General features: G+C 34.3%; 1 protein-coding gene across 3 annotated transcripts in view; it reads left to right on the forward strand.

Moving 5' to 3' along the window:
• The window catches only part of BMP5 (bone morphogenetic protein 5), a 127,901-nt gene that overhangs the window by 52,995 nt on the left and 62,131 nt on the right, over positions 1-12,775 (forward strand). For all 3 annotated transcript variants that reach the window (XM_003254123.4, XM_030802819.1, XM_003254122.4), the window contains exon 2: positions 607-799. In XM_003254123.4, the coding sequence (XP_003254171.1) occupies positions 607-799 (193 nt within the window). The remainder of the gene's footprint in view (positions 1-606; positions 800-12,775) is intronic.

The raw sequence follows: 12,775 nt of genomic DNA on the forward strand, positions 1-12,775 counted from the left end.
AATGAGACCTTTCTCAAGAAAAAAAAAAGTTTTTAAGAAAAAGAATATTTTATTTGCTGAAAAGAGAAAAAATTTTCTGGGGAAGACTTTTTAAAAACAATCTTTCTTGTAAAAATTAGTTTGCTTTATTTACCTGAACTTTGAAAGGCCGTAAACACAGTCCTTGTATACTTGCAACTCCTTAGTCCTCTTTCCCATTTACCTCCCATGGCTGTGCTGTCTCTCCAGTCATTTCACCTGGAACTCTGGAGGTTACTGTAACATACTCAGAATTTCTGTATAAAATTTTCTATGGTCTGATACTTGATACATACTAGTAATCATTTTACAACCTTCACTTTTAAAAACATTTTTGGATAACCTTTCCATTTAGGATCCAGGAATTCGTATAAAACCACAGAGGTTATATTGCTTTTGAACTAAAGGCTGTTGGTTTGTGGAATTTCCTTTAACTGGAAACACGTTTCAGTTTGTGGTTTTAGTGTTTTTCCAGTTTTATACTATCCTGCTTGTTTGTTTTCTTTCAAAGCTGGAGAATTTATGATTAATTTCCATATTTTATAAAAGACTAACTTTTTTCCTCCTCAACCCCCTTTATTTTTTCAGTTGAAAGAGACAAGGATTTTTCTCACCAGCGAAGGCATTACAAAGAATTTCGATTTGATCTTACCCAAATTCCTCATGGAGAGGCAGTGACAGCAGCTGAATTCCGGATATACAAGGACCGGAGCAACAACCGATTTGAAAATGAAACAATTAAGATTAGCATATATCAAATCATCAAGGAATACACAAATAGGTATAATCTTTTTATTTAACTTATTATCCTGGCAAATATATGTAAAATTTTAGTAAAAGCCATTGATAACTCATGTGATCTATCAAACAAATTATCTTTTTTTGGGCAGTGTAGTAACATTTAGAGCCAGGTAGAGATATTGAAAGGTAACAGTAATCGATTTGAAAATTTTCTTTTTTTTTTCTTTTTAGAAGTAAATATTTTTATTTCAAACATTAGAAGTCTGTCTGAAACTTATGACCAAAAATAAAAATTTAGCAGTTAAATTTGGCCACTTACATCTACTGAACTCTTACTATATTTCACATGCTGTTTTATTTTTATTTTTATTTTATTATTATACTTTAGGTTTTAGGGTACATGTGCACAATGTGCAGGTTTGTTACATATGTATCCATGTGCCATGTTGGTTTGCTGCACCCATTAACTCGTCATTTAGCATTAGGTATATCTCCTAATGCTGTCCCTCCCCCCTCCCCTGACCCCACAACAGTCCCCGGAGTGTGATGTTCCCCTTCCTGTGTCCATGAGTTCTCATTGTTCAATTCCCACCTATGAGTGAGAACATGCGGTGTTTGGTTTTTCGTCCTTGCGATAGTTTACTCCTACATTCCAGAGCTGCTCCCTACTCCTGACACCAATTCGTCTGCTAAATAGTCTCATGCTTCTAAAAATGTGCTTTCTAGGTCCGTTGTCTCATGTTGTAAAGTTGTCCTTCATCCCAGAAAACTTCCACTTTGTTCTGCCCACATGAAATGTATAATTAAGATAATGAAATTACTTGGTGTTCTGGAAGTTAGAGAAGCACTGCTTTACTTTTCACTGACATGAGTGTAAAAATTGTATGTTTGTTTTTATGTGTATTTTGATGTCCTCTGTCTATAAGTTGGTTAATTTGGAATGGTACAAAAATGGACAGATAGTCTGAAATACTAAATGCATAAAAACCTCAGTTGATAATGACTGCAAATGAACCATTGAAAATAAGTGTTAAAAAGGGACCTTTTCATTTTCTCCGACATTTAACAAAATGCAGAAATCACTTGGATAACACATTTTTTCAGGTGATGAATCACCTTTGTCAGACAGCTCAGATCTGTCTATCTATCTATCTATCTATCTATCTATCTATCTATCTATCTATCTATCATCTATCTATCTATCATCTATCATGTATCTAAATCTATTTGAAATCCTATATTGAGGTGATATCTCTCTCCAAGTAGCTTTCATTCCTCACACATAGATCTTCCTTTTGATGAAATAATATATCCTTTTTTGATGAGACAAATATTTAAAGATTGCTATCCTGTCTCCTGTAAGGTATTGTTCTCTCCTTGTTGACTATTTGCAGTTCTTGATGTTTAGATTTGTCTTGGTCTTCCAGTTTGGCAGAATTTCGCAATAGTGCCTTGCAATACTCAATGAAGAAAAAATGAAAAAGCTTCTGAGGTCACATCTATTGGTAAAGCCTTCCCGTTAGACTATCCTCTCGGAGATTCACAAGGCATATCAGAGTATTAAAGTCTTTTTTAAAATTTTTTACTTTAAATCAATTTAATTTTGGTCTTGAATTAAATGCAATCTAATTTGGGACATTGTGATGTGCCCAAAGTTTGAGACTAATAGTTTATTTTAAAATAAGGGAAGTTCTTGTTCTGATTCTTTAGAAAAACAAACAGCAACAGGAAAACAAAACAGTGATTACATTTGAGAGCCAGAAAAACTTTGTAAGGAAATAGAAACTTTTTATATGTGTCTGGTATAATAATCAGATCACTTATGTTTGTCATTTTGAGTGGCTTTGGAAATTAGGTACCAAAAGATTAAAAAAAAAATAAAGTCAGACACTAACGCTGCTCTACCTCTGGTTTAGAATCCACCCTGTAAACATGTCATCTAGAGTCATCCCATCTAGACAACCAGAACCCAAAAGGAGGCTGTGGACAATATATGAATATATGCAGGTCCTCCAGCCTAATAGCACCTCCCAATATTCCTGACACAGAAGGGCTTTATGTTATCACAGTATGGTTTACTCGGAAGTTAGTCTGGGGGGTGCCATTCATCTGAGTTGTTTGGCTTGAATACACAAAGACTTTTGTCTCTACCTTGGGTGTTTTAAATAAATTATTATTATTATCATTGCAATCACAGGAGACCACCAATATGATGGGCTCGTCAGGGTTTCCATTATGTACATTGTTTTTCTGGTTTCAAGCTATTTCAGCTGCTTAACATTCAATTAGGCTATGCCTTGGCCTCTGGATTGTAGGAGTGTTTGTCATTGTGGACAGTTCTGAGGCAGATTTCTTTTTTATTTTATTTTGTTTTATTTTTATTATTATTATTATACTTTAAGTTTTAGGGTACATGTGCACAATGTGCAGGTTTGTTACATATGTATCCATGTGCCATGTTGGTGTGCTGCTGCACCCATTAACTTGTCATTCAGCATTAGGTTTATTTCCTAATGCTATCCCTCTCCCCTCCCCCGACCCCACAACAGTCCCCGGTGTGTGATGTTCCCCTTCCTGTGTCCATGTGTTCTCATTGTTCAATTCCCGCCTATGAGTGAGAACATGCAGTGTTTGGTTTTTTGTCCTTGCGATAGTTTGCTGAGAATGATGGTTTCCAGCTTCATCCATGTCCCTACAAAGGACACAAACTCATCATTTTTTATGGCTGCATAGTATTCCATGGTGTATATGTGCCACATTTTCTTAATCCAGGTACCGTCTCACACCAGTTAGAATTGCGATCATTAAAAAGTCAGGAAACAACAGGTGCTGGAGAGGATGTGGAGAAATAGGAACACTTTTACACTGTTGGTGGGACTGTAAACTAGTTTAACCATTGTGGAAGTCAGTGTGGTGACTCCTCAGGGATCTAGAACTAGAAATACCATTTGACCCAGCCATCCCATTACTGGGTATATATACCCAAAGGATTATAAATCATGCTGCTATGAAGACACATGCACATGTATGTTTATTGCAGCACTTTCACAATAGCAAAGACTTGGAACCAACCCAAATGTCCAACAATGATAGACTGGATTAAGAAAATGAGGCAGATTTCAAGAAAGGAGTTTCTCAAATCCTCCTCACGGGCCCAACAAGTGTCTGGAGCTGGCTTGACAACTATTCTCTCAATTTTCTTAAGGTCTGTTAGCCCACATTTCTTGTACCTCCACTCTTCAATCTTACTGCCAAGACTTTCATAGAAGCACCACTATTTATAAACATGAAAATTTGAGTATACATATATTCCTACATATCAATACATTTGAGGTAGGAATTCTGGTCATAAAAGGCAGTTACAATACAGGAAGAGAGTATCTCAAGTAAAATAAACTATTATATACCTACCTATCAAATGTGAGTGTTTCCAATAACCTATTCACAAAGTTCCCAAACCTTCACTTTTTAATCTTTACATCAATTCAATTAGGCAAACATTGATTAAAGCATTACAAATTTTAAATATTTTTTTTATTATACTTTAAGTTCTAGGGTACATGTGCACAACGTGCAGGTTTGTTACATACGTATACATGTGCCATGTTGGTGTGCTGCACCAATTAACTCGTCATTTACATTAGGTATATCTCCTAATGCTATCCCTTCCCCCCTCCCCCAACCCCACAACAAGCCCAGGAGTGTGTGATGTTCCCCTTCCTGTCGCCAAGTGTTCTCGTTGTTCAATTCCCACCTATGAGTGAGAACACGCAGCGTTTGGTTTTTCTTCCTTGAGATAGTTTGCTGAGAATGATGGTTTCCAGCTTCATCCATGTCCCAACAAAGGACATGAACTCATCATTTTTTATGGCTGCATAGTATTCCATGGTGTATATGTGCCACATTTTCTTAATCCAGTCTATCATTGTTGGACATTTGGGTTGGTTCCAAGTCTTTGCTATTGTGAATAGTGCCACAATAAACATACGTGTGCATGTGTCTTTATAACAGCATGATTTATAATCCTTTGGGTATATACCCAGTAATGGGATGGCTGGGTCAAATGGTATTTCTAGTTAAAGATCCTTGAGGAATCACCACACTGTCTTCCACAATGGTTGAACTAGTTTACAGTCCCACCAACAGTGTAAAAGTGTTCCTATTTCTCCACATCCTCTCCAGCATTTGTTGTTTCCTGACTTTTTAATGATGGCCATTCTAACTGGTGTGAGATGGTATCTCATTGTGGTTTGGATTGGCATTTCTCTGATGGCCAGTGGTGATGAGCCTTTTTCATGTGTTTTTTGGCTACATAAATGTCTTCTTTTGAGAAGTGTCTGTTCATATCCTTCGCCCACTTGTTGATGGAGTTGTTTTTTTCTTGTAAATTTGTTTACGTTCTTTGTAGATTCTAGATATTAAAGTCTTAAAAAGGCTTTACAGTGACAACACACACACACACACACGCACGTGCACATGCCCTAGCAATTCTATTTTAGCTAGTCTTCCTCAAAATTATCTGGCTATGGATTCATTGGGTGTGTAGTACTTGTTAATATCCTGTGGAACGCTAGTTCAGCAGAACTCACTTTAATGCGTACTGACTGACATGCATTGTTATTTTTAACAGCAGTAATTTCAAGGCAGAAAGACCTACATTTGTTTCTCAACTTTAACACTGACTAGCTATTTGTCTGCAGATAAGTTGTGTTTTTAAAAAATCTCAATCTAATGGTTCCATTTATAAAATTAAGACACTAATATTATTTTCTCATAGGGCCAGGCATATATAGTGAATACTATAATGTTATTTTTATGTTAAATAATAATGATATCTTTCAAAATTAGTGAGAAGAGTTGAAAATAATAATATTCTGAATGTTAGTTAATAATATTGCCCAAACTAACAAATTATTTTATTCATAGTTATCTTTTTCTATGTCTGTTTTCACACTTGGATTATGAGTTTTTTAAAGAAGAGATAAGGATAAGTTATTTATTTTTATCCTCAGCACTACCATTTTCCTCGGTATGATTCAATGCTTTGACATCATTATTACTCAAATTGGAATACTACTTCCATATACATATCCTAAAATGTTTGAATTATGTTTATTTTTTGTCAGTTATATATATTTTTATGTATGTTGAGTTTATACTTGGTTATTTATATCTTAAGCATTTTTTTCAGGAGTGATTGGCATACCAGTTTTCTATCCTCTAGAATATATTTATTAATTGTATCTAATTGCAGAATTTTACATTGATCACAATTAAAATTCCTATCTTTTCTGTATGCCCACCGTTCTGTCTGCTCAGTATGTTTCTGAATGTCATCTAATGAAGCTCCCTTTGAGCTTACTTTCACCTTTCTATTTTCTAAGGATGTGAATGGTATAATTTAACACATGACAAAAATGATAAAAATAAAGAACTAAGAGTCTATTAATACTTTATAGTCTATTTCTAAATAAACTGGTGCTTATTTTTATTAACAGTCCACTTTGGAATATTTATGGATATTGATGCTTAGTTCACGTGACTTAATAGTTTTGGGAAATTTTAATTCTCTTTACAAAAATGAGATGTTTGTTTATCTTGCACCTCTGGTATTTTTCTAATTATGCCTGATTTAAAAAATATTACTCTTAATGTTTCTGCTACTATAGCTACATATTCTTTCAGTATTCTTTGGTATAATTTGGCTAAGACTTTATTTTAACATGTGTTTAAATCTACTCTCAGATTTAGGATTTCACTGATATTTTTCCTAATTCCTTTGACTTAATTTGTAAAATCTAAAGTGCATGTATATCTTTGCCTGGCATTCTCTTCCACTGCCATTTTAAACTCTGGGATGATATAGATTTGACAGGTTTCTATTTAATTTGCCAAACAGTATTTTTAAAAATTCAATTCAATCTTAATTCAGTTCTACCAAGTTCACATTTTTGAACATCTGCTATTAAGTAGTGTTACTGAATTATGATTGTTACTTTATCTTCTAGGGTTATAGTATATTTATTGTCCTCTGTGATATTTGTTTTTGCTAATGTATTTGGAATTTTTTACTAATTATTTTTTCAATCCTGAAATATTCACAGAGACTCATACTTCGTATTTCAATTTTTTTTTTTTTTTTTTTTTTTTGAGATGGAGTTTCACTCTTGTTGCCCAAGCTGGAGTGCAATGGCACTATCTCAGCCCACTGCAACCTCTGCCTCCCGGTTTCAAGCAATACTCCTGCCTCGGACTCCTGAGTAGCTGGGACTACAGGCACCCACCGCCACACCTGGCTAATTTTTGTATTTTTAGTAGAGAGGGGGTTTCACCATGTTGATCAGGCTGGTGGTCTTGAACTCCTGACCCCAGGTGATCCACCCGCCTCAGCCTCCCAAAGTGCTAGGATTACAGGCGTGAGCCACCACGCCTGGCCATATTTCAATTTTATATACTGTTGATCAGGTATGACAATCTCTAGCAAAACACTTTTTTTATTTTAAAATAAGCATTTGTTCATTGCCAGGAGTTCATTATTCTGCATTGCAAGAAAATGCAATTCTGTGCCCTGTTATTACCTATAGATGTAGGATTCACTTTCTGTACTCCCCCTTTTCTTCCAAAGAAAGATGTTTAAGGGAAAGAACATATAGAAATAGCGATATATCTTATAGAATATTTCAGGTTTCTATGAAGGACTTCAAAGTCACCATAGAAAATAATAATATAGTGCCGTAAGAGCATAGACTTGAAATTCCCAAATAGGGAAATTTCTGTATTTCTTGGAGTCTCAGTTTACAAATCTGAAAAAATAAAAAACTAATGAAAAAGTATTTCAGATCAAGAAAAATAATTTCAGATGATGTGGGAAGGGCTAATGTGTATCCCAATGCAAAGACCATAGTTGATAATAAATTAGATATATTAGATAAATTAGATATATATATAATAAATAATATATATAAATAATATATAATAAATATATAATAAATTAGATATATTCAATATAATCAATATATTTTCATATAACTTCATATGAGCATCTATTTTAGTTTACAGAACTATGTACATAATGGCAAAAAATTGGTTTTTATTATAATAACAGTAGGTACTGTTTACTGACACCTACCTTTATGTAAAGATAAAGTAAGTAAAATGTTCTAGGTGTCTTTATTTAATAAATAATTAGTTTTATTACACAATTTAATATATGCAAAATAAATCGGTAGGTTTTGAAGTGTAATAATAAAATAAATGCCACCCAATTTAATAGCAATATCATTGAATCTTTCTGTGCAGTTAATAGCTGAAAACACAAGTTTTACATAAATAGTCAAACTCTTTAAAATACATTTGGAAAAGTATGGGGATAGGGTAGTGTGGGATGAGAGAGGTCTTATTTATGAATTTATCTTACAGAAACATTGCAGATATAGATAGATGTAGACAGAGTCATGTAAAAGTGTTTATAGCTGTATTATTGTTTACAATTCACAAATCGAACATAATTAAACAAGAAAAAAGTTGAGGTACAATTTTTGGAAAAATAGCACAGAGAATATACAAATTACTTTTTTTTTTTATTTTGAGACAGTGTCTCGCTCTGTCATCCAGGCTGGAGTGCAGCGGCGCAATCTCTGCTCACTGCAAGCTCCGCCTCCCTGGTTCATGCCATTCTCCTGCCTTAGCCTCCCTAGTAGCTGGGATTACAGGTGCTCACCACCACGCCCGGCTAATTTTTTGTATTTTTAGTAGAGACGGGGTTTCACCGTTAGCCAGGATGGTCTCAATCTCCTGACCTCATGATCCGCCTGCCTCGGCCTCCCAAAGTGCTGGGATTACAGGTGGTGAGCCACCATGCCCGGCCAAATTACATTTTTGAAAATTATTTACTAACACTGAAAAATGCTCAAATAATAATGTTGATTGACCAAAACCAAGAAACATTATTATATACATTATTATACTATTTTAAATAAATTTATATACAAAACAGATTGAAGGAACCCATCAAATATTCATTGCAGGCTATGGGTAATTTACATTTTAATTCTTCATCACTTTCTGTGTTTTTAAAATTTTTATGATGAGCATTATTTGTATAAACAGAAATATGAATAATTATAGTTGAGAGAAAAAAGGTAATGAAACGATTGTATGCTACACACATCTTTACAAAATAGCATTCCCAACTTCTGCCAGGTACAGAGAGTAAAAAATCAAATCAAAACAAAACAAAACAAAAAACACTAGGATTTAAAAATCAGTTGCTCTCATTTTTTCTTAAGCTATGGAAGGTATTTTTTTCTCATAGGAAATGAAGATAAATAGTATCTTTTTTATTTTTTGAAAAAATTTACCACCACTGCTTTGGAACTTTGACTTTAATTCTCTGAGACGAGTATTGTATTAAAAATACTTTATTTACATATTACATGATCACAGTTAAAATGGAATTTCAATTTGAAAAGTAATTTTAAAATCCTATTAATTTTTTTAAGTATTGATTATTTGTGGATTCATATACTTCTTAAAGAACTAAAATGGAGGTAGAAAAAGGAACTAGTACCTCTGGCTATTTTTAAAGCAGAGTCACCTCCCAAAATGTGTATGTCAAAGTTGTGGATTTTATCTACTTCGTATTTTCAATTAAACAGAAACGATTGAAAAGTCAGGGCAGACTGTACTCTTTAATGTAATTTATTTGACAATGCATATATGTTTTCCATATGTAAAGTTTCCTTTCCCTAAGGTACTGCCTAGGAGTGGCTGGGTGAGGGAGATCTGTACAGTAATTTAGACTGATGTTTTATGGATATGTTTTATATTCAAGACACAGTCTGACCTATTAACCATCTAGTCTATGAATTATTTGATAGTGTTATGCAATCAAATTTAAAATATGGTAGATCCATTATGTCACCTCTTTTCTTATTTATTTATCTTAGGGAGACTTATAGCTCTCAAAATTATATATTTTATTCCTACCATTTCTCCCACCTTCCCAATTTATCCCTACTCATATTTAAATGTGTGTAATTTAAAGGAGTGTTCTGATATTTATCCAAATCTGTATTTTACTTGGTAAAAAGTTAACACACTTTGCATCATTTCACTTATTTAATCTTTTCATATAAGGCTGACAGCCCCAAATTCTATATAGAAGGCATTGCTCTTTAGTCACACCTCATATATCTGGCATTATTGGGAAAGGAGGTTTCCATGTGATTGAATTTTCCAGATAATTCAGCTGAGATTGGAGTGCTTTTGTTGAGCGCCTACCATGTGGCAAGCACAGAGGACGTAAGGCCGAGTAAATAGGGCCTCAAAAGCTCACAGCCTGGAGGCCAGGGACTGTGGTGGGGCTGCCACACACAGACTTTAATAACTATAATACAATGTGCTAAGAACGATGATGTAAATATGCACTAAGTGTTGTGGAAATAGAAATGAAGAGAAAGTTAATTTTTTACTTGGAAGGGTAAGGGACCTTAGGGAAAGCCTCTGAGAGGAGTTCACTTTTGAGTTGAACTTTCTGCAGGCAAAACGACAAATGGGGAAAGAATAGGGAGAGAGAGAGAGAAAGAGAGAGAGAGAGAAAGAGGGAGGGAGGGAGAGAGAGACAGAGAGACAGAGAGAGAGAGAGAGGACAGAGGTGTATCCCAGAAGAAATGTTCCTAAGGACTAAAATGTTGAAGCGTATAAAAATGTTGAAGCGTATAATGAATTAAATTAATACAATAAAATGATCAGTGCTAGTGTTACTACTATTAAGAATAGCAGCCAGTACTTACACATTTAATGGACACTCACCATGTGTCTGGCTCTGTGCTAAGTGCTTTACTTGAATTAATTTTTTCACAAATATATATATTTATGTATTCCCTAAAGAAAATGTGCTATGTAGAATCAACCTTTTCCTAATGCTTGCTATGAATATAAATTTCTGTACTCCATTGTGAAAACATTTTAAGCTAGCCTGCTCGATGTCATTAGCCACCTTCAGTACTTGGATATATTTAGTTAAGCTGTCATCATTTCCAGTTCACAGTCAGCTTCATATTTACATCATCTCCCCCTGCCTCCTTCTTCTCTGAGATTTGTGATTCTTCTGTGGACATACATCAGAAGGTACTCTGACATTTTCCACTCAGGAAGATTTCCTGGGCTCTTGAGAGCAGGGTGCCAGCGCAGGACACTCAGATGGGAGATTGTGTTCTTTCTAAAGTGTCTAGAACAGGACACAAGCATAGCTTGCATATGGTCGGTGTGTGGGGATCATGCTCTATTTTAGAGGTTCTTACCTGGGGTGAGTTTGGTCCCTAGGAGACATTTAGCAATGTGTGGAAACACTTTATTTTGTCATCCACAATTGATAGGGGGCAGGTATGTGTGTGTATTGTTACTAGCATTTAGTGAGAAGATATGCTGGGATAGTAATTTGGGTAGGAATGCTGCTAAACCTTCTAAAATGGACAGGACAGCTCCTCTGCCTCACAGAGAGTGGTTTGATCCAAAATGTCCTTGGTACCAAGGTTGAGAAATCTTGCTCTATTTGAAGATTTAAGATACAAACCTAAAGTGGAAATAGTTTGTGCCGTAAACTAATATATCAGTGAATTTTGCTTTGAGCATTTGATGTTTTGGATCATAAGATTCATAAGCTGAAAGAGCTCTTAGGAGTTTGTACTGGGTACATTGCTCATTCACTGCATGAAAAATGGTTGAACTGTCTGTGTAATAGCCTCATGGCCTTTTTGCTTGTTGAATGAGGGGACCTCTTGGGTGTATACCTGGTAGCACATGTTTAAATTTCTCTGCAGGGGAAAAATATGAGATGATGTAATGCCAGGAAACCTACTAAATATTAAAAATGTCTTGGCAATTAAATTCTGCTCAGTGAAAAGTGATTAAATTTTCTTAGTGAGAATCCAATTTGTTTTTTTTCATTTCTGCCATGCTTTTCATTCAACTGCATCTAATATTACTATTTTACCAGTTTTCATCTGTACCTTTTAAATGCAGCATGGAATCAGATATTCTGAAAATTAATGATTAGTAAGATTTATAGAATTGTATAATTCCACATTTATTTTGGGGAAAAAAAGAGATTTACCATTTGAAAACATCAGTCAGACACCAGTTCAAATTCTAGCCCATATAAGCTAAAAGCTGCTCATGAGAGAAACTTTGAACCTTATACACTCTAGAATTTGCCATTATTAATTTGTAATCTCTTGAATAATATGATGGTATTTATGACAAGTACCCAGAGAGAGATGTATGCTTTCTCCTTGGGTGGCCATCATTATATTTTTACTGGACTTGATAAGCTATTCAAGGAAAAAAGGAGATGGAAGGAAGTGAAATAGTTATAATAATAGAAGCTTTGGGAAAAGTGATGTCGTTGTGGACTACCAGGTTCGTACTTTACGAAAATAAAGTAGTGTGGCATCCTTTCCTCTAAAATTTGTATGTGTGGCCTCTAGATAATTTCTTAAAGCTTTTCTGGACCAGGTTTAAGTGCTTCATGATTAGATAGTAGAGTGGCTATCCTATTGGTTTCTCCTTTTTGTTTCTCTTTGTATATAAAAAAATATGTGGCTATCCTCTTGGTTAAGTATCCTTTTTCTCTCTCTTTCTCTCTCCATATATATATATATATGTATATAATATATGCATGCATACACACATATACATATATTCATGTAATTGAAACCACAATCACAACCAGGGTTAATATTTCTTTTCTTATCTCTTCTTCTTGATTATATAAATGATTTTACTTCTTTTTGATAAGTTTTAAACCCATTTTTTTCTCCAGTAGAACTGAGAGGTGGTTTTATTATGGGTTATGTATCAAAAATATTGCTAAAGTTAAAGAAAATGAAAAAATTTCTATTTCCAAAGTTTCTAAGTACAGGTTGTTAAAGAACTTTTACATTAGTAATTGCATAAATCACTTCTGACTATAATGAGTTGGATGCAAGAATAATACATACAACTCATATACACT

This window comes from Nomascus leucogenys, chromosome 22a (genome assembly GCF_006542625.1).
Source record: "Nomascus leucogenys isolate Asia chromosome 22a, Asia_NLE_v1, whole genome shotgun sequence".
NCBI classification, from domain to species: Eukaryota; Metazoa; Chordata; class Mammalia; order Primates; family Hylobatidae; genus Nomascus; species Nomascus leucogenys.